Below are 27,854 nucleotides of genomic sequence, written 5' to 3' on the forward strand. Positions count from 1 at the left end.
TTAAAGAATCCAACAAACAGAAAACAATGAATGAGTCAGCATGAAATATTTATCAGATTAAAGTAAGAAGTTTCTTTTACAAAGATAATGTCGTGTAAAGATGGTGGGCCTCCAGGATTATGTACGTTGGATTTCTTGTGAATCTTTTCGGAAGAATTATTAACCATCCATCGCCTGTTGTTTTCCCACCATCGCTTGCCAAATCAACTGTGCAACACAGGCTAAGGCTGCTGTGCAAACGACTGGAATCGCACATAAATCATATATAAATGGCTTAATCAAAATTTTAACTAGAACATTATTTTGACACAGCTAGTTTCAATTTTTTTTGGCACAATATCTCATAATCTTCATGACAACTTTTCATTCAAATAAAAGTTTCATACTTGGATGACGAGATATTAATATTATTCTCAATTTTAGGCTCAACTCTCCTTTCAATTGCGCTTTTTCCTAAAACTTCTGTTTAAAGTTGTTGCATCTCATGTTACGTCAAGGTGTTGTCTAATGGCTACATGTAAACATCCATGAAATCTAAGGTTATGGCAAGAATACTGTTCCTACTCACGAGTCCAAAAAGCTATATTTTATTACAATTAAAGTGACAGAACCAAAGTCAAACAATCACTTCAAAAAATTAAAAATACCCAATGATAAAAATAGGACATCATAATGTACAACCAAAGTTATCGATTTGATATAGTAATATCTAAGGAAGTTGCGAAGTAATACTGGAAAAAAACGATGGGGTCGACAGCTTAGAAACAGCGCAAGGTATCATTTTTACCTCACTTCCATCGCAAGGACTTTTGAATTCCAGAGTAGATAAGCCCTAATGACCTCCCTATCAAGCTGACCAGAAAGAATGAAATGGCATCACTGACTTTAGCAACAACTGTTCTTACAAATGGCATGGCGATATCTGCCAGTTCAAGGAATAGACTTACATAGTACCTCCTGTTGCATAAGAGTAATCCGACTTTTTACTCGAAACATCGAGAGCTTCTTCTTAAAAACAGAAGTTGCGTTGATATTTGAGAACAGTTCGTGAAACGTGAATGGTAGTATTTACAAAAAATAGCTAGAACTCAAATTCTCCTCTCACATATTATACCAAATTTCTACAACGAACTTCTCTATCAGGATGATTTGGTTATTTCAATCAGTAGTATGTTTAGAATGTCAACCAGCAACCTATAACCTATTACAAGAAAATGTTGCATGACTTTTTGCATCAGAAGATACAAATAATTAGATATCAATGGAGGCAATGAACTTATTAAACCGCAAGATTTGTTATATAAGTTTAAATAACCATATCATTCTCAATACAAAAAATTATTTTAAAACACCATAAATTTAAAAATAATTATGAATGACATATTTAGATCATTATTCTAATCAATTAATAGAAACTCTTATAAAAATCATCTCTAAAGTTTTTAATTTTAATATAATCTCTAGGCTTCTTACACAAAAATATTTAATATCAAAATATTTGCATACACATGCACATAACGCATGCATAGAGCGCTATATACAAGAAATGGATTAGAACGTACCACCCAGTCAAGGCCCTTAATTCCTTGGTCCTTTTAAAAGGTACAGAAACCTGGTTGATCACAGCAAAATGCAGATCCGATGATACAGGTCCTGATCTCATCAAACTGAACTGTTTCCACCAACTAAAATTTCCGGCCCCCATTGTGTTGGATTTCTCAATGGGTACGCTTCGAAGTGTGCAAAGTTCAAACCTATCTTCATACATAGATACAATTGCTGCCATGTTCTGATGCAACCATTGGTTCAATGCTACCTGTGAACAAGAGATCACACATTGTTTTAAAAAAAATCTAAAAAAACACTAGTATTGTAATGCTCGCAAATCTCGATGTACTACATTCCACATTGTACAGTTTTAAAATTTACAAAAACACTAGTATCATGACACTCACATATCTCGGTGTACTACATTCGACATTGTACAGTTTTTATCAACTTCAATCTCCATGTTATAACTCATGGTAATAACTAATAAACAGATCTCATCAAGCTACTACACACCTTGGGCTGTATATCTACAAAAGCCACAATTATGAATGCATGCCCGATATAACTCACACAACTTGTTCAAAACGGTACTAGTAACGACGACTACAAATAAGAATAACCAAGTTCCTTCAGGAAATGAAAGAGAAAGTTTTAAGGTATGGTCTACTTCAAAATAATACGTGTGAGGAAAATTTTATTTTCCATGTGAACGAACACAAACTCATTTTTCATAAAATAACATTGCTCCATGAAGTAATTATGAAACAACTCTTCAGAAAAGAACCATTATGATGAATCACAAGTTTAAGGGACTTAAAAACCTGACACAAATATGTGAGGTTTTGTATGAAAATGACTGGCAGGGTGAAAGATTAAGTCCACCTCATTGCGCAATCGCTGAAGTGCTCTAGTGCATAAGGTACACAAGCTCAATCCAAGGTTGTTCATTTCATTAGACAAGCTACTGTCCACAGATATAAGCTCCAAATATGTGCTTGCAGTGCCATCGGCCAATGTGATCAGCAGATCTTCTAGTATTGCTACTCCATGTTGGGCAAATAAGCTATAATTGTAGCATCCATCATTCCTATCAAACAAAGAGGTGCAATTCAAAAAATTGTAGATCCTTGCGCAATGCACTTGCAATCTGACTCTGAAAAGAGAGAATGGTTTAGGCAAGTATTGCAAAACCTATCCTTCTTGCACCATCCATTACCTGTGACTGTGTGCGGCAACATACACATATCATACAAAACAACTAGTTTTACTTGAAATACTGGAGTGTTTACAACCATTAAATAGTTGTGATGACCCAAGAAATGATAAAAGGCAGATCCCAAGGTGCTGTATTTTCTGATTCACTGACCACAAATGAAAACGAAAAAATAGTAGCTCCCAAAAGAACAAAAGAAAACCAAAATTTCAATAAACAGCATGCAAAAGGCAAGGTAACTTCATAAAAAGCGAATAGAGACACACATGAAGAAGTTTACCAAAACAAAGCTTAGGAAATCAGGAACCCATACAGCCACTGAGGCCCCATATTCCTGCATGGTAATGGAAGATACAAAAGCTATCCTGAAGTTATTCTCTAATAACAATCAGACTTCTGTGCATGCTACTGATACTGCCCTTAAACTTCTTTACTTTGACACACCTCCTTTCACACTATTTTTCAATATAAAGGAACTAAAAAAGACTCTCATCGGGAAAAGGCAACAGGGGAAACCTAAAAGAAATGCTCACCAATGTGTTCAAATTTAAAAACTGGTTGATAAAGAAACATAGTCAACTTCGAAATATTTCAACACTATTTTATTACCTGGAAGACCCAAATTTAAGGGCATATGTCAACTCCACGTATAAATTCTCCTTGCCTGACTTTCTGATAATTTGAATTAGATTGTCGTAGGCACCTAATTTATTGACCACCAAAGAAGGAAGTTCCTAATAGAAAAAGGAGAAAACGAAATAATATTTTGCTTATCGAAGTACTTTTGATAGCTTGTTGCAGCAATAATGTGTATTGATTATCATTCATGAGGCAACGAACCTTGTTCGGTTTGCGAGATACCAGTCGAAGTTCCTCTTCCAGCCACGCTTTACATAGATTCTGGTTGCAGTTCAGAATAATTTCAGTAAAGACAGCCGAAAACTCCTTTGTTGACTTTGTGACACAGTTTCCAGAAATATTTGACACCTAAAGAAGAGAATTATTAACCCTCTGTTCAAACCAGGAAAACAAATATCCAAGGGCAAAAAGCAACAAAAATTACAAGTGTCTTTCTCCTGTGCCAGTACAAAGAAAAATCCGAGGAAAAATTCTTCCCCTAGGCCAAAATCCTTTTAAAAGAGGTTTATATTTTTTAACAACACATACAAGGAATGCAAGTATATGACGGAGATAATAAAGTGCCTGCCTCTTTGTTGAACCACTGAAATGATGCCCATAGCAACCTTACTCTGGGACCCTCGGCAACAGCACACAAACTAGACTGCTGTTTATTGTTTTTTCCTTCAAATTCTAAAAGTGTTTCTCTTAAATCGACCCCAACATCAATAGCAGATAAGGAATCCATAAGCTTGCCTTTCACAACATCCCAGGCAAATTGCAAGTAAACCTCATTATCATTGGTGATTTCACTGCAATTAAATAAACCAAATCATACAATGGAACATAACAGAACCATATTAACATCTAAGCAGAATCTTACAGCCAAAAGATATAAACCGTGATGAAATTTCGATCATGAACCTTCCTTACCTACCAGAGGAAGAAGAGCTTTCAGGAACAACATCATCCTGGGATCTGCTTGTCGAATTATTATACAAGTTGTTTTCGGTAGGAATTACTCCAGCTATAAACGTAAGGATCATACTCGCCAACAGGAGGACCTGGTCTGCAATAGGAGCCCAGTCAGAAGAAATAGAACCATCAGCACTCACTAGGGCACCCAAGCAATAGCATCTATTAAGAGTCTTGGGTTTTGGAATTCCATTTGACTTGCTTAAGCTTGGAGCAATGAGGTAGTGGTCCTTCCCCAGAGATAATGGCTTAACTTTACAACTCATACAATGAATCTTCCTAGAAATGACCAGGAATTGATACAAATGAAAAACATCATTTAAGGAATATAGAGCTCATACTTAAATAAGCTTGAGAAATTAAAATAAAAATCCTACACATACATCTCATACTCAAATAAGCTTGAGAAATTAAAATAAAAAATCCCACATATACATCTAATCTAAGTTTTACCATGGTAGCACAATAGTTCCAAACAAGCACTCATGGATACATAAGAAGAAATAAAATCAAAGTTAAAATGAAAAATATAAGATTTTAACAACTGAAAGATTGCCACTGTGGAGGTAAAAGAATGAAAAGACTGATGTTTCATAGCAACTGGAAAAAAATTATATCTATTGATTACAAGACAACTACTACAGTTATTCATCAGAATGACTTCAGTGAAAAAAGTTGATCCAAATGATGACAAAGATTTAATGCATATTAGGAGGATACTGAACCAACTGAATATGTTAAAGAAACCTTTGAGCTGGCACATGAGAAGTTTTGGCCAGCAATAACCGCTCTTTCAAGACAATGCCATGAGCTTGCAGCTTGGCAATGGATGGAATAACAGCACATATGGCCATGAGCAGATTCTCTTCTTATTGATTAGCTTGATAAAAGGCTGGCACACATTGCGGGAAAATGCCCATTTCACAACAGATTTCAAATTAGCGCCTGCAAAATTAGCAGCATTGAGAATTGCATTCATTATTCATTAAGCAAAAGAAATTAATTTTTTAGGATAAAAATGATGCTGCTTATATTTCTAATATCAGTTGTTTATGGATACATGCTGTAAAACGAAATCGAGTTAAGCAAGAGTAAAGCAGTTGCACGAGGACAAGAATTTCTCATTTCACCATTTTCTTGCATGGACAGCGGGCACAGTTCAGGGGTGTCTTTTCCTTTCCAGCATTTGGTCACAAAAATACTGACCATGCTTGCAACCATAGAGCAGCACACGGAATGTGAATAAGAAGGGGGTTCCAACATTTTCGAACACTTAACATGCAGCTAATAACACGGTAGAAATCCCAATCAACAAAGTCAAGATAGCTAATGCTGGATTATGCAGTTTCTAGCTTGCAACTATATTTCCACCCTCTCCAATTTGTAATCATTACTCACTCCCAACTTGTTGAAGCACTATAAAAGTGTATACAATTTACAGTCCGAGCCATAGATGTACAGCAGCTGATTCAAAATGCTACACTGGTAGTAACAATTCCAGCAATAACGCTCAGCGAAAATGCAAATTTGCAATATCAACTCTTTAACTACCGAACACACAATGCAAAAAAAAAACGTCAAATTCCAACGTGGTTCTAGATCAACGTAAATTTGTCATGAAGAAGAATTAAATTAAACCAAGCAACCAAAAAAAAAACTAACCCTAAAATCAAGGTAAAAAGAAAATGCAAAAGATAATTGGCGTTTTGGCGAAAATTACAGGAAAAGTGTACAACTTACATCGGAGTGGATGAGGATTGAGTTCGTGCGAACCTCGTTTTCCACATGGAAATATTTCTCGCTAATTTACCAATAAACAGATTAACAAGAGCTGAAGATTCAGAGGACTGACGAGGTCAGCAAAACGGCTGAGTTGGACAGAACTCGGGTCCAACGGGTCGAGATCCAGATTTGGTTTGGACCAACCCAAACTTTTTCTATGTCTGGTCCAATTAGCCCAACAACGAAAACTTAATTTGTTTTATATACATACATATATGTTTTGACGATACTTAATTTGTTATTATTTATTTGGTATTTCGGTTTTCAATTTTCTAATCTATGAATCATTACTCTATTAATGATGATTTCAAAATATTAATTTTATTTATGATAATGTAGTTTCAATTTATATTTTTTTAGAAAAGCAAAATAATAAAAGTAATATATGATTTTGAGTTGTAAATTTGGTATCGAAAATGCTGATTTTAATTCAAATAATTTTTTAAAACGAAATCGAATCAAATTTTACTCACCAAACCAATTAAATCAGACCAAAAAATAAAATACCAAGAGAAAATTTTGTCATATTTTCTTCAAAAAATAAATAAAATATGGACAATATAAACACAAAAAAAAAAGCAGATTTCGATTCAATTTTGTTTGGCTTTAGTTCGTGCTCAATTAAGTTTTTCCATTTAAACATATATAATCCGTCCTTATACCAAAATTTTTGTAAATACACTTTTGAATCGATTTCCTGAATAACCCGTTTGTGTAGATCCATTTATAAACACACAAGTTTACCCGACCCACCCGCCTGTTTTCCCCTGCCTTTCCACTGTAAACCTTATAAAACCCGCGCCCCCAGCCCCTCCGTCTCGCTCTTCGTCTCCACGCAGAGTCCAGCCATGGTGAAGAAAAGCAAAAGTATGTTACCACGCAACCTATTTAGAGAATGGTAGCATATTTGTTTTCTGTACTCATATTTTGTGTGTTTGAATTTTCTCAGAGAGCAAGAGCAAGAGAGTGTCCCTGAAGAAGAAGTACAAGGTAATACGGAAAGTAAAGGAGCATCACAAGAAGAAGGCCAAGGAAGCAAAGAAATTGGGATTCAACAAGAAATCCAAAGTTCAGAAGGATCCGGGCATTCCCAATGACTGGCCCTTTAAGGAACAGGAACTCAAGGCGCTCGAGGCACGCCGCCAGCGTGCCATACAGGAGCTAGAGGAGAAGAAAGCCGCTCGCAAGGAGAGGGTTAGTCGATCATGTTGTGGTTTATTATTCTGTTGATCATTCTATTTGATTGATGGTTCATGCATGTTTACTGCCTTTGTGAGTTATTACTTGCTGATGTTGATTTTAGGGTTTCAGATTTGTTATTTTGATGTTTTATGCTTAGAATATTTGAAAGGATTAAATTTTACACATTTTACTGTTTTTTTCCTATGGCTATGGATATTAATTGAATGGTAGACGAGCAAGATGGTTGTTAATTGATTCTTTCAGCGAATCGCCTACTGTCAGCTAACATGGACCACAGCATCATTTTTTCTATGCTGAGTCGCTGATACTAGTTTAGTTTAGGTTTATGTGAGAGTTATAATGATTGTGAGAGCATGGTCCTGTAAACTTGGAATTGAGCAGGGATCTGCATGTATTTATGAAACAGTTCAAGTTCCAATTGTACTCATCACGTCATGTTTTTAGCATCAAACAATCTTTTGTTGCACCATACTGTATCTGGAAAAATTTCGCTTTGGTATCGGATGATTTATAAGTTTTTTTCATTTGGATTTAGACTATGTTATTAAAACCTTTTCTTAATTTTTAGGCTCAAAAGAGAAAATTGAAGCTCTTAGAGGGTAAGGAAACGAATGAAGTAGAAGTGAGTTCTGGTGAAGAGGAGTTAGTTGCTGAGAATTCCATCCGAGCTTCGAAAACTCGGGGTTTGGGTATGTGATAGATTTTTGGTGTTCTGATATTTTGGTTTGATGTATTTATTTTAAAAAATTCTTTACTTTGACGCAGACAACTCAGATAGATCATTTTATAAGGAGTTGGTGAAAGTTATCGAAGCTTCTGATGTAATTTTGGAGGTCCTTGATGCCCGAGATCCCCTTGGTACACGTTGTGTTGACATGGAAAACATGGTGATGAAATCAGGGTCTGATAAGCGTCTTGTTTTGCTCCTCAATAAAATTGGTATGCTTTCTCTTCTGCATTTCTTTTCTGACTTTCTGGTCCTAAGTTTGGAGACTGTAGTTAAAATTTTTGCTGGGCTGCTGGCCTAACCCCCAACACCCACCCCCCCCCCCCCCCCAAGTTTTTCTGGTGAATGAAATATATCAGCTTGAAAAGCTTGCAAGTTGTGGTCTTTTTGAAACAATTGATTTAATGGAATATATTTTTATTTCCATTAGATTTAAATGGTTCTGACTTTGCAGAGATAATTTATGTAGATCCTTTCCGTGCAAATTGAGATTTCGATCATTCGGGTTTTGCAGAGAACTCATCAAAATATGTTACCTTAACACCTTTTTTCTCATGTTTCAGATCTTGTTCCTCGTGAAGCTGCTGAGAAGTGGCTCAATTATCTTAGAGAGGAATTACCAACAGTTGCCTTTAAATGCAGCACCCAAGAACAGAAATCGAACCTGGGGTGGAAATCTACTCGAAAGGCTGGGAAGGCTACGAAATCTGGGAAGGCAAGCAATATCCTGCAAACAAGTGACTGTCTGGGTGCTGAAACTCTCATAAAATTGCTGAAAAATTATTCAAGAAGCCATGATGTAAGTATTGGTTGGTATCTACTACCCCTCTCAATAACTTTGGTGTATATACATGGAATTCATTTTCTTTGCCTCTATCTCCTACCTTTTTTTCTATTGTATATGTATTTAGTATTATTTCTCTTAAAAGTGAATGGTAACTTCACACATCTATTTAATTTGTTTGCGGGGCAAAATTAACTTCAAGGCTTTATGCAGATAAAAAAATCTATCACTGTGGGGGTTATTGGCCTTCCCAATGTAGGTAAAAGTAGCCTAATTAATAGCCTGAAAAGATCTCAAGTTGCAAATGTTGGTGCCACCCCTGGCTTGACAAGATCTATGCAAGAAGTTCAGCTGGATAAAAATGTTAAATTATTGGACTGCCCCGGGGTTGTGATGCTAAAATCGTCTGAAACTGATGCATCCATTGCTCTTCGTAATTGCAAGAGAATTGAAAAATTAGATGATCCAATTGGTCCTGGTGAGTTCTTGTTTTTAAGATTCTCGACTGATTTTGATTGCCATAATTGATATTTATTTTATTCCTGGATATTAACTGTGCAGTCAAGGAAATCCTCAAGCTTTGTCCAGATAAAATATTAGTGACATTATATAAGATCCCCGGGTTTAGTTCTGTTGATGATTTCCTTCAGATGGTTGCTACAGTCCGGGGAAAGCTCAAAAAAGGTGGTATTGTAGATATCGAATCTGCTGCTAGGATTGTTTTGCATGACTGGAATGTAGGTATGAGCCCCCATCTCCATGAAATTCATCAAAAGAAAATGTATTGTTGCATGGGATGCGGATCTGAACAGTCTGGCAGGAGTGGTCACACCCCCAAAAAAAAACTCTATAGGCTTTTATATTATTTATAATTCATGATTTTCCTCATTTCTAAATTTTTTTTCAGTTTAGTTTCACCTGCTTGCACAAAATTCCGATCTCAGCTACTGAGCTGGAGAACGGTTTGGAGGACTTCTGTTTTTTTTTTCTGATTTGAAGATGGGGCAAAAGTGCTGAAAACTTATGTCGACAGTGAATGCTAACAAAATAGCTTTGCTTTTCAGAGACAGTGCAAGTGGGGGTTTAAATTAACATGATTTTTGTTTGTGATTCTCCTCGTAGGTAAAATTCCATATTACACCATGCCTCCCGTTCGGAATGTAGAGGAACCTTCTGAGGCTAAAATTGTCTCAGAACTTGGGAAAGAGTTCAATGTGGATGAAGTTTATGGTGGTGAATCTTCGTTTATTGGCAGTTTGAAATCTGTCAATGATTTCAACCCAGTTGAAGTTCCATCAAATCTTCCTATAAAGTTCAGCATGACGATTCTCGAGGTTTGTGATTTTTCCACATTTTGTTTCCTTCTATGAGAATTCAATCTCGATCATTATTATGTCTTTTACATGAGTAGTTTTGATGCTATAGAGGTACCGGCTGAGATGCTGGGGGTTGCCCCCTCACGTTGGAAATGTTTTTCGTTATATATAAATTTTATAAATCAACTTTATACACCCCAAGTAGATTAAATCATCAATCCTAGCCTGATTTCTTGCATCCACCTGTATTCTGAATCTTTTGATGTTTTTCATTCTGGTTAAGCCACAAATTGCACCATAACTCAATATAAACAGAAGGAAAGAAATCCCGTACTAGTATATATATTACTTTTAATTATAAAGGAATACGAAAACAATGAAGATGATGACCCTATTATCAAGAGGGGTTGATTTTTTTCGTTCCTAGCTGAAGCTATACCGGGATCAAAATAATATGCTGAATGAAATTTCCTTCTTAATAAACACACTATTCTCACATGTTCTCTTAGATTTCCACTATTGATAGGTCTAGATAAATTTGGTTCGATATGTATGCAGAATGATGAACCACCACCAGCTTCAACTCATGACAGTGCTGAGGATGAGTCCATGGAATCTGACGAAAAGGACGATATCCCTGAGAAAGATAAATATGCAAATAGGAAACAAAACGAGAAGTTGTATTCAGAGGAGGGCATGCTAAACACGAAGTTGAAAAAAGCAGAGAAAAAAAGATTGAAAAAGGATAGTCGACCATCTACCATGGATCATGATATGGATGGTGATTATGATTTTAATGTTGATTATGTGATAATGGAAACTGCCACGGACATTGCCGATGACAGTGGCCAGGATGGTAAAAGCAGTAAGAATCGGTTTGAAGTGCCTGCTGGGGTTGAATTGGATGCCGAATAACTGAGTGCTACAGCAGGTATTTATGTTATTAAATACGAGTCAAGATTTTGAATTGAATTGGTATTTTGTGGATCCTAAGATTTTGGCTCATGGAATTATAGTGTCATTTATCGGTTATCAGTCATTTTTGTTTTTTTTACAAGAAAATTTTGTGGTATTTATTGTATTTACTATCCCGAATTCTGAAATGGTAGCAAATAGTTTTGGCAACATTGCAGTTTTCCCTGTGTAACGAGTTTATTCATGCTATTTTTCGATTGATGAGACGTTACCCTAGGATAGTAACTAATCGAATATCTAAAAGTGTTCATATATAAAAGCAAGAGTAATTGGCCTGCTGATGGATTGAGCGGCATCAATGGCTGAGAGGATGCAGTCTCTGTAACATCACCAACGGCGGAGGATGTATATGATGTACATTACTTGCCAATGCAATAACTATCCATCCACCTGGTATTTCCCAGATTTATCATTAACATCCCTCCATGTCTCCTCTCGCCGTTAAATTTCTTATACTACTAATTAATAATCGGATACAAACGAAACATAAAATCAATATTTTTCAGTTTAAGAACAACAATTTGGAATCATTCAATTTTGACGGGAAGGGACACGAGGGAAATAAAAACGATAGAAAAAAAAACAAATTAAAGAAACCATCGAGAACCTAGGAAAAGGTAATGAAAGGTAGGAAAAGTAAGTCGAGAGGAAAATCTGACCAATTAAAATCTTACACCCCCAAAAAAAGTACGTTTTGTGTATAATAATTTAATAGTGGTTGAAAGAAGAATTTGGCGAGGTGGTTGAAACATGGAAAACTATGGATTGCCATTTCGAAAACTATTTTATAGTTAGTTTAATATGCTCTCAACGATTTGTTAAATTGATTACAACATTATTATTATTAATAAATTTTTTCACTGAAATAATTTCTTATAAATGGAGTTCGAACTTTCATACAGAGTTGTGGGATGAAAAACCAAGTATTTGTCATTTGCAGGACGACAAGCACTGACACAATCCGTTCTGATAGCAATGTTAGTTTAGCCATGCAAACCACTCTCCTTTCTATGAAGTTTGTTCTAAGATTGGGTGGAGGATGGTGAAAGAAAATGATTCTTTATGGGCTAGAGTTCTTGTTGGTTAGTACTTGCGAATAAGAGGGACTCTTCTAACATATGGCATGGGATTACTAGAGTTGTACCTCTCTTGAAGAAGGGTTCCGAAAATTAGTTGTCACTGGGCAAGACACTAGCTTCTGGATGGATCTATGTGTTGAGAATGAATCGTTATGTAAATACTTGCTCAAGAAAATTAGTTTGACAGAGATGCACAGTATCAGAATATCGGAGGATCGGAGAAGGTTGGGATTGGAACAAACTCTCTCGTCTTCTCCAATCACAAATTCAAGATAAACTTGCAGCATGGTTTTGCGAGAAGATGTGAAATTCGCTGATAGACTTTTTTTGGGGAGTTGATAAAATGGAAACTTCTCATTTCGACCAGCTTATAACTTGGCTGTTAAAAGTATAGGGAACAGGGCGAATGGCGACTGGGAGAGGATTTGGCACCTCAAAGTTCCGAATAGAATAAGAGTTTTCCTATGGTTAGTGAAACATGGCAAGATATTATGTAATCAAGAGAGAGTTCGCATGGGCTTCTCGACTAATGGAGATTGCTTTTGTTGTGCGGGAAAGTTATAGCACGTGAATCATATCTTCAGGGGATGTGATGGAGCAAAGCAGGTCTTGCTAGGTCTATTACCAACCAACACTCGACTCCAGAATGGAATGAGTTTTGCTGACTGATTCCATTTTAATTTATCAGAGGAAGTCAAATGTGATTTTACTAGCTAGTGAAATTCTATGTTCGCTATTACTGAATGGTGGTTTAGAGGTGACGAAATGAATTTGTATTATCGGATACAAGCAAAAGAACAAATCATAAGCTTAGAGCTCTAATTGTGCAGGTTCTTGGAGGAAAGGTGAGGAATTATGAAACTATGTACTTTGGGTGGCAAAAGCCTGAGAAATGGTGGGTAAAGTTGAATAAAGGTAATAACAACAAGACCGGGGGAGGAGGTGTTATTCGAAATGAAAGCACTGATTGGTCGGCTTTCATGTTAAACCAGCAGCTGCTGAGATTTGGGCAGGCTCTCTGGGGGTTGCAGCTGGCATGGGATAGAGGATGTCGCCTGGTTTGTCTAGAAGTTAATTGGCAAGCAATGGGAGGTGACTGAATGTGCTAAACGAGCTGGAGGAGCGCAAGAAGGTAGTTGGCAAGCAATGGGAGGTGACTGACGTAGCTATAGGGAAATGAATAAAGTTTTCGATCACCTTGCATCGTTCAACAGGCCTTAAAATTCTGGACAGCCCTGAGCCCACCACAGAAGACTTGTTGGAGGGTGAACAGTCCCCATTTTCATAGTCATCCAAAAAAAAAATATTTATGTTATTAAAAAAATAAATATATATATATTTATTTATATATAAAATCAAAACCCGTCTGGTCCCGGCAATGTCACGCTTCCTCCGCCTAATGCTTTATCCCTTTCTCCCTCCATTATAACTTCTCCTCTCTCACTTCTTCCATTCAATTCTCTCTCTACATTTTGCGTTAAAGGTTCGAAAACATATTCATACGCACATATTATAGAGGTTCGACCTAGGTTTATCGGGGAGGAGAGGAGGAATGGGACAGCAATCGTTGATCTACAGTTTTGTGGCGCGTGGGACGATGATCCTGGCGGAGTATACCGAGTTCACGGGGAATTTCACCGGAATCGCGGCGCAGTGTTTGCAGAAACTCCCAGCCACCAACAATAAGTTCACTTACAACTGCGACGGCCACACCTTCAATTACCTCGTCGAGGATGGATTCAGTAAGCGGCGCCGTGTCTGATCTATTTGTTTCCATGTTTGTTTTGTTTATTGTGTATGATTGGCTGGTTGTTAGTTCTTTTTTGCATGCTCGTTTTGGTTATTCTCCGATTTTGCTTGATTTGAAAATCTTAGGGTTTTTTTTGTGATTTTTCGGTGTGAGTTACCTTCAGTGGCTTATATCTTTGTTTAAGGTGATTGTTTTGGCCATTAGTTTTTGTGATGTGGCTACAGGTTCTGGATCGGCTGTTTTTTTTTTGGGCGAAATTGGTAACAACTGATGATAACGACCTTGCGTGAGATAGATCCTCACTCGGTAGAATCGACAATTTGGTTTTGCCTTGACATAATTTTTAAGTAATCAGTTCAAAAGTATGATTAGTCTGAGTGATGAGTTGTTTTATTGTCTACTCTCACTTTCAAGTTGCTTATATGTCCCATTTATAGATATGATACTCGTTGATATCTGTAGGTATTTCAAATACCGTTATCTCATGTTGTACACCATGGTACAAATCTATTTTTATTTGGGCCACTTGTGTTTGTTTATGGTGGCTTGGGTTCCAATGTTTGTGTATTACCTTTTCTTATCTGCGCTAATATCTGTGATTTTGTGTTACATTGACTGAATTCAGCTTTAAATAGAGTTTTTTGGGCTATAAAGTAATTGTAAGTTTGTTCCTTTGTGACCTAGCCTTCTGTTTTGTAGGCACAATATCTGACTGTCCCTCGATTTAACAAGGCTTTTCCACTTTTCACACCCTCGCTTCAATTAAGTCATAAGTTTCATTCTCCTATATAAACTAGGTTGCTGTGTGCTTCAACCTAATGGAAACGTACTGTAACGGTGACCATGCAGTTTCCAGTTTGGACTTCATTCATCTTGTCTTGTGTTTTTGAAAATTAATTTCATCAGAGATTTCTTGGTATTGATTGTTTGATTTATCAGGAAGCGTGTACATGAATGTTGTTCGACCACTTTCTTTTGCTTACTATTTACATTTATTTTGATATACTTCTTTTGGTGGATCAACAAAAACTGTTTTGGATAACAGCTTATTGTGTCGTGGCTGTTGAATCTGTTGGAAGACAGATTCCAATTGCATTTCTTGAGCGAGTGAAGGAGGACTTTACCAAGAAATATGCTGGAGGGAAGGCTGCAACAGCTGTTGCAAACAGCCTGAATAAAGAGTTTGGGTAATATTCTCTTTTAGAGACATTTTTCTTCGCATTTCTATGTCCTGTAGAAAAATTCTTATGCCATCAAAACTTAGACCCAAAATGAAGGAGCAAATGCAGTACTGTGTGGATCATCCAGAGGAGATTAGCAAGCTTGCAAAGGTGAAAGCTCAGGTTTCAGAAGTTAAAGGGGTGATGATGGAAAACATTGAAAAGGTGAATATATATATCATCACAAATTGCTAATATCTGATTGGATAATGAGGATGCATATGGTTTCTGATTAAATGTGTTTGATCCAACCCTAAGATTTCCGTCTCTGCAGGTTCTTGATCGTGGAGAGAAAATTGAGCTTCTGGTTGACAAAACTGAAAATCTTCGCTCTCAGGTGCTTAAAGTCCTGTTAATGCCATTGTATATTGTCTTAAATTCTAAAAATTGGATCCCATGCTGTTACGTATTGAATTGAATGGCATGTTTGCATAATTTTATATCGATTTTGAATCTGATAATTATTTGAATTTACCTGAGGTTGTGCCTCTATTGTGGAAATGATTTAAATCTATCAAATCTGCTCGTGATATAAATGTAGAAATTGATATCACATGGTTAGATTTGCAAAAATTTCTAAAGCTGAATTGCTGCTTATAGAATTTTAACGATTATTAAAAATTAATAGAAACTACTTTAATGGTCTCAATTTTTAAATTCTATATGTAAATTGATTTGTGTTCACTTTGGTTGGTTTTATTGGAATATCTCCACCTGATCATCTCGTTCATTCAGCTTGTTCCTCGACAAATCTCAAATTCAAAAGTTATCATTAAATGAACGTGGTACATTCTTTATTTTAGATTCATCAATCTCATTCAAACGAACTCAAAGATATATACCTAAAATTTGAGATATGTTATTCAAAATAACAATTATCAAATCCTAACCAAATAAATAAAATATATGGAACGTATCCATCAAATCAATTCGGCCATCTGTAATCTGCAAGTCTATTAAAATGCCAACCATCATAGAGCCGCAACTTCTAAATATCATTGAAACAGATAGAAAATACCGGGCCAAATCTAGAATATGTATGCCTGATCAAGATAGAAAATAAAACAACTACCTAATCCAAAAAACTTCTAAACAATCAAGAAATATACCCATTTAACGGGCTCTTTCCAATTTTTATTTTAAATTATTTTATTTATTATTGCTGCAGTGTAGAGTTTCCTTTTATGTATATACCTTCAGAATGTGTCTTTCGATGAACTGAATATTCATGAGCCATCAATTTCCCGTCACAGGCACAAGATTTCAGGACACAAGGAACCAAGATGAGGAGAAAGATGTGGTTGCAGAACATGAAGATAAAGCTAATTGTTCTAGCCATTATCATCGCCCTGATCCTTATCATTGTTTTGTCGGTCTGTGGTGGATTCAAATGTCATTAGCCTGTATTTGGTAAGCCGGTCATTCAGGTCCCCCCTGTTGCATCATCAGTTTCACTTAAAATTTTGGTGATACGTCACGCAATTCACATTGTATGATCTATATCTTGTGTGACAATTGTTGTATAGCTTGTATTTCCAAATTCTCTCAATATACTAATTTAATGTGTCATTATCGATTGTTCAAGGAAATTTGAGATGGCTACTCCATTCAAACCTTGTGCAGGCAGTGTGGATTGTGCGTGGACAATCTTAAATTGGATTTGCTTGTTAAATTATCTTTCACTTTTCTGGATCAAAATTCAAACAATTTTCCTTTCTGACATTTTGAATTTCGGGTTATAGATCAAGTAGAAATATTTCATTATCGTCTCGTTTTAATCATGGATTCGAGCACACCTTGTTGCGCTTTAAAGTCAAAAAATACTTTTTTGCTAATGTTGTATATTACCGTCGTAGACTTTTGTTATTTATTTAATTCTCTTGCCACGGACTCAGAGACGTGTTTTCTCATAACCCCCAATTAATCAATCATTCCCCAGAGCTTAAACATAGATTTCTTTTTCAAAAAATATTGGTTCATATTCTGCTTTTTAGTTAATAACACTGATATTGACACATCATATCTACGGGTCTCTTAAAAAATCCTGATACTGGGAAAAAATACATTATATGCGCTTTATGTGGTAAACATAAGACTTCTGACAGGTTATCGTGCTGCGCCTCTTTTTCAACACTGAACATGTATAAAAATAATTTATTCGTTCAATGACAATACATTTGAAAATGTGAAGCAGTAAATTTTATGCTGTTGGTGCTGCGATTATCCGACGAATATATGTAACTTATTATGCTTCCTCAAACTTAACTAACAGATTTACGAGGAATTTTAGGACATACAGTATCAGAATGCCGAACACAGACGAGTTATCTTAAGACACGACGATACAATCTACATCATAATTGAATTTGAGACCTCTTGTTTGATAAAAGTAAGAGCAATTAAAGAATTATATCAGTAAAAATTGGTTGCCAGTAAAATTGGTTGCTTGCCTATGCTATTTGGCTCTATAAAACGAGTATGCGTCTCAAACAAAGCTTGCCCACATATAGAAAGATATAAACATTTCAGCTGCTGACAACCCTATGTAACAAGCCACAATTTCATGATATAGAAAGCCAACTTTGAACAAGCCAAGCCAAGCCAAGCCAAGCATTTTCGATAAGCAAACAAGACAACCAACTCCCAACTATACTTGGTAACCACCGCCTCTTGGACGGTTACCCATCCTTCCACGTCCATAGCTATAGCCTCTGCCACCTCCGCCTCCGCCTCTCCCTCTTAAGTATCCCCCACCTAATAATAAATGGATATTCTTGAATTGAAAACCACAAGCAAGAAAATGCAATAATATTAGCAATAGAAGCATATTTGAGAACACATGTGACCATAGAAATGGAACGAAACACTGATTCTTGACGAAAAATTATAGCAGTAATATTTCTAAATTCTGAAGGAGAAACACGCTGACCATTATAACTCCAACCACCACGTCCACCACCACGGACCCAATTTGGATATCCATCATTATCTGTGAGAAGAAATACTCCATGAGACACCCAAAATAACAAAGAAACATGGGCATATACACTAGATGGATAAGCAGGTTTCTTTGAATTAGATGATATCAGGCGGAAGGAAATAAATACCTTGGTAGTTTCCATATCCACCTCTATTCCAATCTCGCCCCCTCCCTCTGCTGTGACCTCTTCCTCGTCCATAATTATCTAAAACTCAAAAAATCAAATTTATGCTTAGAGTAAAAAATAGCAATGACTATGATATCGAATTCCAGTTACTTCTATACCTCTGTTATCGGTGTTGTACACTGCATGTGCTTGTCTTGGGGGTGGTTGTTGTGGCTGGTAGATGTAATGTGGTTTAGTTTGATTCACATGCAATGGAGCTTGATACCTAGATCAAACAAACAAAGTCAGAATAGACTAGAATGAGTGAAGGGACATATAGAGTTTGGTTGTCAACAACCTCACTAATAAAGCTGAAAAAGAAGAAGACGCGAGATAATGCTTGAAGTTTAGAATGACAGAAACAGATGTCGATAATCAATAAAAGATAAGTCATAGCACCTCCTGTGCCTCAGATAAAAATGTTGTCAGATAATTATGCATGTGTTTCTTCCTCAACAGGTATTTATACAAATATAACTAACTGTGATTGTGAAATTACCCAGGAGAATTCTTGTTAAGCTCCTTCAAAGAAAGGGTGATTGAAATCATTGAGACATGACGCGTTTGCTCCACACTGTACTAGACATTGAAATCAAATTAGAGGACACAAAATGGATATCATCAACAAATACTGACATAAGATGCATCCAATTGATGAGCATACCACACACATCAACAAGGAGAATTCATATGCTGGAGTAAAAAAAAAAAAGACACAGACTCACATCTCAAGGCCCTCTTCAATGGGTTCAAAAGTATCAGTTACGCTCACTGAACTGATGGCAGTGTCCTGATGCAGTCTAGGCATCCTTCTCTGTTTCAAATAAGAAATAAAAGGATGCTTCCTTGGCATGGTATTGAAAATGGGAAACAATAGCACTGTAAAAAAAATGAGCATCGCAACCTTAATGATCTCTGCAATAGCTACGGTCTTGTTTATAGCGTGACCCATTGCTTTCAAGACAATCTCCTTCACTCGTCTCTCCTGAGAAATGGATGAAGAATGCAATTACCAAACAATGGCCCATGATTACGCACAGAGCAACTTCTGCTAGGTTACGGTAGCTGAACTTAATCCAAATTACTGAATAAAATTGGTGTGAAATAGTGCGATATAAACTTTTATTGATAACATACAGATAACCATAAGCGTCGCATATGAACAAGTTCAAACACACACTCAAGAAAAATCATAACAAAGATACGGTCCATGGAATTAGTCCACAAAATTTTGAACACTTAAAAAATTTGAATCCCGAATCACAGAAGTGGAGCAAAAAGGCACAGCGAAAGGCACACAAAACGCCATAAATATGAACGGAAAATCCAGAACAAAACAAAGTCTAGAAGACTCACACGTTAAAAAAAATACAGAGTAACACAGAAGAAAATCGGAAGAAGAAAAAATAAAAAATGGGAAAATGGTACCTGTATTAGGGAGGTTGCATAGATGATGTAATTACGAACCAAACCCTGAGAAGTGATTCGAATCTCATTCTCATTGACAAGAGATTCAGGCTTTGGCTTCTCCACCTTGTGGTATCTATCCATTCGCTGTACGTTGGCGGAAAGAGAAACCCTCAAAACCCTAAATTGTTGAAGAATTAACTACTATTTTATATATTTATTTATAGCGGAGAATTGTTGTAGAATTGCATCCAGAATTTCTTTTTCCACTCTTATAAAATAGTTTGCTTTAATTTAAAATAATAATAAAATCAAAGCAAAAACTCATGCGCCGTAGGGATTGTCCATATAAAAATTCGACTCAATTTATGGAAAAGGAAAAATATATGTAAAAATGAATACTATTCATAATAATTTTATATCAGATCAGCCAGTTTTGGATGCAGGTTTTAAAAACAGTTGTATAAATATCCAAACTCCTCATTCCAGAATTAATGATTGAATCTTTCATTTTCCCCATCATCAACTATTCATTAAATTGCATTCAACGAACTAAATATTTGTACACATATTTTCATGGCTTTATTTTTTTTTTTTTTATAATTTATACAACTTATTTTTACAATATTTCACCTTCGAGTCCGTTTGAAACAGAAATGTGTTCACAGAATCTGGAAACCTGGAATCCCTCTCCAGCTGCCATTTCCTGAATCACTCATCTCGCAAACACAGACTGGGAAATTCCCGGAAAATTCTTCAATAAATACATACACAAAACGACCCAAACCGGCACATTTCAAGTTCCTTAATGTCTGTGCCGATTCATGATCGATCAGACGTGAAAGCAAATCCCGAGGCATGATTGCAACCTCGCTGAATTCCAGGGTTCTCTCGTCAATATTCCAGATAATAAATTCAAGGCCACCATTATAGGTGCTGCATAATCCTGCTAAAACTAAACGATTCTGAATTGAGATCAGGGATGAAATCAGGGTCCCTGGAGGCCTGAGAGTTTTTGGATTGCTCCAGGATCGTCTTTTCAGGTCGAAAGAAGAAATGAAACCCGAATATTTGTCGTAGACAAAGAATTTTCCTTTGAATAGAGATGAGCAGAGAGATTGAGCGGAGTTTCCAGGCTGGAAGATTTCGTTTAAAGGTTGGCAAAGTTCCCAATAATTCTCATCGGGACTGAATATTTCCACTGCCAAACAGTCCTCTTCATTCAACGAGCTGATGCCACCAACTACTATGAACCTGGCTTGTTTTGAGAAATCAGGTCCATAGTACACACCAATCAGGGGGTTGCACCTCGGAAATGTGAGAGGACTCGTCTGGCACAAACGGCCATCAAAAACAGGCCTGAAACTGAATTTTTCGGGGCTAGGGGAGAAGATAAAAGCACTGGACGCAATGAACGAATCCCTCGACAAACCGGTTTCTGTTGAAAAGCGAATCCAATCGTTGGATTCAGGATCAAAAGCCAATAATGGATGGGTGTTTCGCCCCAAAAGGAAGAGCCAGCTGGGAAACAACCCGGAATCGAATACCAGCGTTTTGAAGGAAGAAGAACGGATGATGGAATTCCATAGTTTACAGACTGAAGCTGCTCGGAGAATGGAGGTAATTGGGAGGCGGGAAAGAATTGATTCGATCAGGTCTGATCCTAGGAAATCAAAGCCTGGTGATGAATTATTGGTTTTCTGGCATGGATGGAGATCAGATTCCTCCATTGTGGATGAAATGGAATGTTTTGTGTGCATTTAATAATTGGAAAAATAGAGAAGAAAAGTGTATTAACAGTGGAGGGATTTGTCTGCGTCAAAGAAAACAGTGAATTTCCATTGATTGGCACACCGCCTCTCTCTCGTTCCTATGTTACGGCGGCACATTTATGTATAATAAAATAATAATAATACTTTTATTTCAATGTTTTAATAGAATAAAAATTACTAAAAATAATTAATGTATTTAATGATATGGTATATTGATAAATGAATAGATATATAAAATAATATTAATTAGTTACTTGTTTAATGTGCATTAAATATAATTGATAGTCTAGTAATTACCTTTTGGTGATCAATTTTAGGCTTTCCCCCCTTCGAAATTATGTAATTAAATTAGCAATATCATTGTTAAATTTTTTAATTTACGAGTCAAAAAAATTTTGTGTGTTTATCAATGTAAATATACAAATTTAATAATTATATTAGTCATTTAAATACATAATTTTGACGAAAAATATTAAAATTGATCTTCAAAACATAATTACACGATTATATTCAATTCAAGAAAAAATACATTCACAACTCAATACATACATGACTAATTATGCATTAAATTATTCTATTTTCCAAATCCATAAGAAAAAACAAACAAACCATGACTTTGATTTTTACGTTGGCTATCTTCATCAAACAGATCAATTTAGTAGAAAATGAATCCATGAACATTTAATTTGGCGTGAGTTTGCCATCGTTCCAGAATCTAGATATACAATAATATAGAGGCCAAAAAAGCATTTGGAATTTTGTGCAAAGTTGCTTCAATCTTCAGAGGCCATATGACTCGACAAATATTCTCGACTCCAATCTTCACAACTCCAGCACCACAACTGTCCAGAATCGAACACAAACAATTTAAAAATAAAAAGAAGAAGAAGAAATTATGAACATTTTGTAGTCCAAAACCCAAAATAATTACTGATTTTAAGAAAAATCAAAATTTGAAAAGATATACGTGAGGAGGAATCATATTTTCTGGGTTATGCAGATATGAATGTTAATGTGCAATTATGTAGAAAGAGCCTTACATTCAGAATCTGTGGTGATCCAATTTCCTCTACAAGAGCGATCTCTTGCATGTAAAGGAGTCGAGTTCACAGAAGCTGCTGCACTTGCAAATACTTTTTCATTAATTCCCATCGAATAAGTCGTCGAAATCCCATCAGAAGAAGCAGTGGAGCAACTCTCCATATCCCATCTCAAAGCGATCTTTGGGGGCTCGTCGCTAAGTTGATCATAATCTGGCACTGTCTTTAAGATTGATTTGTTCCGAAGATGCATTGCCTGTAAGATCACGTAATTCGTTCCTTCAGTTAATGTCGAATATCAACCTGGGATGACAGAAGACTTGGGGGGCGGGGGAGCAGAGGGGATGATTCTACGCAAATTTGAATCTAAGAAAACGACCTCCATTTGTTAAAATATATAGCATTGTCCAATGTTTATTCAAAGAAAAAAATTGAGTCATTATATACAAACTGTGTCCCTTGTGCATAAGCAGATGGTACCTTTCTACCAATATATTTTCCTCCCTTTTCAGCCTTAGCAGCTGCAGTAGCCCATCTCAGCAACTCCTTCATCCTCGAAATGGCCTTCGTTTTTCTCCCGTTTGCCTTTTCATTCGAGCATCCGTTAATGCTGCGTCGATCATTACAATTTGCTGCGGATGATTGAGTTATATCTGTAATGGGCAAGATCTTTCTCCCGACATAAGTTGTAGCAGTACTATCGGCCATGTGTGCAACGCTTAATCGTAGCATAATTTCTTCGGATTTCATCTTCATGGAAGGGACAGAATATTGCTTTCTGCGAAAGCTTGCGAGTCTTTTCAGGTGAAACGTATGGTGAGACCAAGTCTTTGGGATATCTTTTCCTTGCAAGAAGTAGAAAATGTTTAAGCTCTTGCAGCACAACTTGACCCTTTCCACTCGCTTCAATCGCCTTCGTTTAAGCCCTCGATCGTTATGCAAAACGATCGATCCAATTCTTCTATCTGCGATGAAACAAACAACTTTGAATTTCATGGTTTGGATGTATATTCGTGTTGAGCTCGACTTGTTTCTTCAAACAGGTCAACTTACTTGCACCGTGTAAACAAATCAGAATTCGAAAGGGTTATCTTCTTACCTTGAAGACCTTTTTTCTTGACAAGGGGACTAAAAGTTGCCACTTTGGGAGACTCTGAGGCAATGTTGGGGAGCCAATGAAGAATCTGCCACATTTAAAAACAACAAGAACATTAGTATTATTCCAAATTTGATTTCATACTGAATAAAATCGCAAAGCTAGCTAGCTCACCTGCATGTTATGTTTGGTTATATTCAATTGAATTCAAATGACAGATGGTGTAGACATTATTCTTAGTCAAAATGGACAGCACAGAAGAAATCTATCTCTGCTGTCTGTATATACCAAAGATTCTTGATTTTTGGCTCTTTGTTATGTAAATTTTGGAATATTTTCATATATATGAGGAAATATATAAACCTTGGGGTGAATCAAAGAAGATATCAGACAACTACTAAGCTCTGTCTGTGTGTGTGTGTGTGTGTTTGGGGGATGGATGCAGGTTGTCTTGTGATTCCAAGTGCTAACGGATTCGTTTTATATATAGGCGAGAATGGACTTGCAGTCAACATCGAAATCATAAACCTTATTTGAGGGAATATTTTTATTTTGTTAATCCACAAAATTTAACAATTACATGATCTCAAATCCAGCTAATAAATCATTTCAATCACCAGTAATGATGTTGCAAATTCGAATTTTTTTAAAAAAGACTAAACATTTTGGAGATAGGTAATGATCTTATGTTTACACTCCACGTTTTGTTAATGTCATATTGACGCACTATTTTATTGACAAAATTTACGTAGAATGTGAGTAACAAAAATTGGAGTTTAATTTAAATTGAATATATTTAATTAATATGTGCTCGAGGTAAAACAAGATTTCCTATTTTTGGCCTGATGATTTTATTTTTCTTGAGGTTACAAGGCTTAAGGTTTGTGCTCAACTTCGTTATGAAACCATAATTTTGTGTGCGATAAATAATTAGAAAAAAAAAAAAGCGAGAGAGACGAAAATGACTCGATTAGTATGTTCCATCATAGTCTGATATACTATATTTTCAATTTTCAAATCCTAAAGCACCCTATGAACTATTTTTTTAAAAAAAAAAAAAAAACTTGATATCCCAAGATATTTTTACATCCTATGAACTATTTTTTTTTAAAAAAAAAAAACTTAATATTCCAAGATATTTTTACATGATGTGATACAGACAACAAAAAACTATCTCATTCAAAAAGCAGAACAATATATACAGTGTAATTTTCAATATACTTTAAAAAAAAAACACACAATTTTAGAAAACATAAATCCGAAAACTCCGGAAACCTAACATAGCCTGATAGTGCCACACGATCCACGAATAGTTCGGTTTGAGACATGATGCTTGCAGGAATATAAATAAAAAGGCCTAAAATGGGCTACATTATCTCCCCCTTTTATGGTCCAAATATACACTTTGTTAGAGTGAAAACTAGGCGTACTAAATGCTGCGGCCCCGTCAGAAACCGGACAAACTGGGCACTTTGTTGGGTTTGATCGAGTTGACCCATAACTCACCATTGTGAGAGCACCAACATTAGGTAACACTGCTACATAAAGGATGATTTTTTTTGATATCAATATCTCAAGTTTGTGACAAGATTTAGCTTCTTCTTATACTCTAGTTAATAACTTAATATGTTTTTTGTTTCTGATCTTTAGTATTTAAATACAAATAAAGGTATGTTAAACTATCTTGTCACATTTCGACGGTGTTTCAATTTTTTTTTTTTAAAAAGAAAAATCTCACCCAACCGAAAAGAAAAAAAAGTCCAATTGGTTATAAATTTTATTTCATTGCTATAAAAAAAATTCCAATAGAATTCGATCCAAAAGCTTAATAAATATGATATATTGAATTTAATTTGCCAAACATAATCGGCTTGCAAGAAAGCTGCAAATAGGAGGGGACATTAATGTATGAAGATAGAAGACATCAACCAACCCGCCCTTGAAAGTGAGAAAAAGGTCAACGTTCCTTCTTGGGGATACATGCATTATCTGCATGCATAGCAGGTCTCCATCTTTAGTTGGCAAAGACTAAGACTTAGGTTATACCAACATTTAATTTATTGGAGTCTGATATTTCCTCTAGTACTGTTACTTCGGTTGGAATATATATATTCTCCTGCAACATTGAGATGGCGCACATACACTCGTAATAACGATTTTAACTAAAAGGTTTCAAATTCTACGCTGACTTGTTTATGGTTTTCAAGATTCGAAATGTTTATTTGCCCATTGTTATTACACAAAAACTCATCGTGACTCAAATTTATCATATTAATGAAAAAAAATATTATTTTTCATACTAAAAAGCTTAATGAATCAGATTAACCAATCTCATGGAAAAAATTATCCATAAGAGCGTCTCTTGCAAGAGACTTACTCTATTATTATTATTGTTATTATTATTGTTATTATTATTATTATTATTTGTCTTCTGGGAATAAGATTAGCTATAACAAATCAAATGGTGAAAGATTCGAATCTATTATTTCATCTGCTTTGATATCTAGGCTGGCCATAGTAAATCAGTTATCCTCTCCCTGGCCCTATATTTTCAGACCCGATAGGCCCAATAACAATTTAGTTATCCTCTTATATTTGGTGGCTGTTGAAGATTGAAGACAAATTGTATGAAGTCCAAGTTAGTCAATCGTTGTTCTTTGTAACCATGATGCCAAGCCTGCCATGGTTGTTCGAACATCGGTATATAAAAATAATATTTCAACTAGAAGATTCTAAAAGAAAGTTTTGATTTTTTATTTTGCTGATGAGACTTTTTTGGGTTCTTTTCAGGTTCATGTATTGCCAAGAGAGATGTTTGGAAAGTCCACATTTGAGTTGGCTATGTTTCTGCTAAAATGGTTGCCATTATGGTTGGTGGACAAAGTTTTGCTTGTTTTGACGTGGATGATTCTTGGAAATATAGATAAATACGGGTTGGAACGGCCCTCCGTTGGGCCGCTGGAACCCAAGAACACTCATGGGAAAACTCCAGTTCTAGACATTGGTGCATTGGAGAAAATCAGATCAGGAGATATGCAAGTTGTCCCTGGAATCAAAAGATTTTTGAGTGCCGAAGTCGAGTTTGTCAATGGCGAAAAGCTCAAATTGGTCTCGGTTGTCTTGGCTACTGGATACTACAGCAACGTCCCTTATTGGCTACAGGTAAGAACAATGTGATCGACCAATTTTGCATATGATTTCACAATGCATTTCATAGGCTAATGTTTCTTGATTTACTTATCATATTGCAGGAAACTGAGTTCTTTTCAAAGAATGGTCTCCCAAAGGCTCCGTTTCCAAGTGGTTGGAAAGGAAAAGCAGGGCTCTATGCTGTTGCATTCACAATAAGATGGATCTCTGTTGCTTCTGCTGACGTCCTTAGAATAGATCAAGATATTGGGAATGTTTGGAAAGATGAATTGAAGAAGAAAAAGCAAAAAGTCCCCACTAATAGAAGATGCATTTCGACATTCTAGCCCGTAGCCGTTTCAAATATTCAGCTAAATCATATGCCGCAAGTCCTATACTAAAAGACATGGGAAAGTAGCATCGAATATAAAAGAAGATTTAGATTCATTGAAACGGGACTTAAAGCATTTTCCCTCCGCTTCACTTTTTCTTTATGTTGTAGGGTAACAATGTAAAAAATACGAAGAACCTTCTCCAGGAAAACCCAAGTTTTTTTTAAAAATAAGATGCAGGGCTTTTTTGTATACTGAGAATGATGAAGCTTTTTCCCTTTACTTATTTTACCACCGACTCATTTTCCCCATCTATCAACTTTTTCCATGTTTAATTTTCATGTGAATGAGTAAAAGTTTTAATTTTGATCTCTGCTCATGGTCTCTTGACTCTTGGAGAGATGAAACAATCAAGACAAAACAAAACGACCATTTTTTGTTGGGGTTTTTTTTTTTAATGCAAATTCGAAATCAATAGTCAGGAATCAAATTCAAATGAAGTCAAGACAATGTGTTGTCATTCAGAGTTCTTAAATCTTTCAAGTCATTTTCATGTTAATTAATACCCTCTCCTCCCACCATGAGAGAGAGGAATCCAGTATCTTCCTTATAATGCAAAATGCTTGCTTAAAAAGTAGAGTTGTTTTTATTCAAATACATGAGAATAATAATTTATATTAACAAGTCCTCACCCCAGTAAAAGCACTGAAAACAATAAATTTTTCTGTTATAATCAGAA

At 35.9% G+C, this 27,854-nt stretch overlaps 7 protein-coding genes across 11 annotated transcripts; 3 read left to right on the forward strand and 4 right to left on the reverse strand.

The window, feature by feature from the left end:
- LOC140804002 (uncharacterized) lies at positions 1-6,290 on the reverse strand. Of its 4 annotated transcripts, XM_073159853.1 has the most exons (10): positions 6,098-6,290; positions 5,105-5,302; positions 4,316-4,636; positions 3,972-4,194; positions 3,605-3,751; positions 3,374-3,498; positions 2,434-2,638; positions 1,563-1,816; positions 788-957; positions 1-242 (listed from the first exon to the last, which is right to left on the reverse strand). In XM_073159853.1, exons 2-9 carry the CDS (start codon positions 5,209-5,211, stop codon positions 789-791), a joined length of 1,551 nt encoding a protein of 516 aa, XP_073015954.1. In that variant the 5' UTR covers positions 5,212-5,302; positions 6,098-6,290; the 3' UTR covers positions 1-242; position 788. The 4 variants fall into 4 exon arrangements, with proteins under 4 accessions (XP_073015954.1, XP_073015956.1, XP_073015953.1 ...); XM_073159852.1 differs by lacking the exon at positions 1-242 and having other exon boundaries at positions 574-957; XM_073159854.1 differs by lacking the exons at positions 1-242; positions 6,098-6,290 and adding an exon at positions 6,020-6,038 and having other exon boundaries at positions 574-957.
- Positions 6,291-6,866: 576 nt separating this feature from the next.
- Positions 6,867-11,305, forward strand: LOC140804003 (guanine nucleotide-binding protein-like NSN1). Its single transcript, XM_073159857.1, has 9 exons — positions 6,867-7,006; positions 7,089-7,333; positions 7,911-8,031; positions 8,108-8,281; positions 8,633-8,868; positions 9,067-9,331; positions 9,415-9,594; positions 9,976-10,187; positions 10,728-11,305. Exons 1-9 carry the CDS (start codon positions 6,988-6,990, stop codon positions 11,082-11,084), a joined length of 1,809 nt encoding a protein of 602 aa, XP_073015958.1. The 5' UTR covers positions 6,867-6,987; the 3' UTR covers positions 11,085-11,305.
- Positions 11,306-13,602: 2,297 nt separating this feature from the next.
- LOC140804004 (vesicle-associated membrane protein 721-like) lies at positions 13,603-16,762 on the forward strand. The gene is made up of 5 exons (XM_073159858.1): positions 13,603-13,965; positions 15,019-15,160; positions 15,238-15,358; positions 15,468-15,530; positions 16,447-16,762. The coding sequence occupies exons 1-5, from the start codon at positions 13,776-13,778 to the stop codon at positions 16,591-16,593; spliced, it is 663 nt and encodes a 220-aa protein (XP_073015959.1). The 5' UTR covers positions 13,603-13,775; the 3' UTR covers positions 16,594-16,762.
- Positions 16,763-17,517: 755 nt separating this feature from the next.
- Positions 17,518-20,057, reverse strand: LOC140804006 (uncharacterized). Of its 2 annotated transcripts, none has more exons than XM_073159860.1 (8): positions 19,768-20,057; positions 19,244-19,324; positions 19,065-19,153; positions 18,839-18,913; positions 18,459-18,565; positions 18,301-18,384; positions 18,123-18,182; positions 17,518-17,947 (listed from the first exon to the last, which is right to left on the reverse strand). In XM_073159860.1, the coding sequence occupies exons 1-8, from the start codon at positions 19,888-19,890 to the stop codon at positions 17,841-17,843; spliced, it is 726 nt and encodes a 241-aa protein (XP_073015961.1). In that variant the 5' UTR covers positions 19,891-20,057; the 3' UTR covers positions 17,518-17,840. The 2 variants fall into 2 exon arrangements, with proteins under 2 accessions (XP_073015961.1, XP_073015962.1); XM_073159861.1 differs by having other exon boundaries at positions 18,301-18,378; positions 19,768-20,054.
- On the reverse strand, positions 19,795-21,524 carry LOC140804005 (F-box/kelch-repeat protein At3g24760-like). Its single transcript, XM_073159859.1, has 2 exons — positions 20,426-21,524; positions 19,795-19,927 (listed from the first exon to the last, which is right to left on the reverse strand). The coding sequence occupies exons 1-2, from the start codon at positions 21,504-21,506 to the stop codon at positions 19,920-19,922; spliced, it is 1,089 nt and encodes a 362-aa protein (XP_073015960.1). The 5' UTR covers positions 21,507-21,524; the 3' UTR covers positions 19,795-19,919.
- A 619-nt stretch (positions 21,525-22,143) lies between these two features.
- Positions 22,144-24,073, reverse strand: LOC140803799 (uncharacterized). The gene is made up of 5 exons (XM_073159672.1): positions 23,829-24,073; positions 23,658-23,742; positions 23,039-23,523; positions 22,559-22,814; positions 22,144-22,360 (listed from the first exon to the last, which is right to left on the reverse strand). The coding sequence occupies exons 1-5, from the start codon at positions 23,832-23,834 to the stop codon at positions 22,341-22,343; spliced, it is 852 nt and encodes a 283-aa protein (XP_073015773.1). The 5' UTR covers positions 23,835-24,073; the 3' UTR covers positions 22,144-22,340.
- A 2,263-nt stretch (positions 24,074-26,336) lies between these two features.
- Positions 26,337-27,293, forward strand: LOC140803637 (probable indole-3-pyruvate monooxygenase YUCCA5). The gene is made up of 3 exons (XM_073159541.1): positions 26,337-26,354; positions 26,445-26,816; positions 26,906-27,293. Exons 1-3 carry the CDS (start codon positions 26,337-26,339, stop codon positions 27,128-27,130), a joined length of 615 nt encoding a protein of 204 aa, XP_073015642.1. The 3' UTR covers positions 27,131-27,293.
- The last annotated feature ends 561 nt before the right edge of the window (positions 27,294-27,854 follow it).

This window comes from Primulina eburnea, chromosome 10 (genome assembly GCF_022965805.1).
Source record: "Primulina eburnea isolate SZY01 chromosome 10, ASM2296580v1, whole genome shotgun sequence".
In the NCBI taxonomy this organism is placed as follows: domain Eukaryota; kingdom Viridiplantae; phylum Streptophyta; class Magnoliopsida; order Lamiales; family Gesneriaceae; genus Primulina; species Primulina eburnea.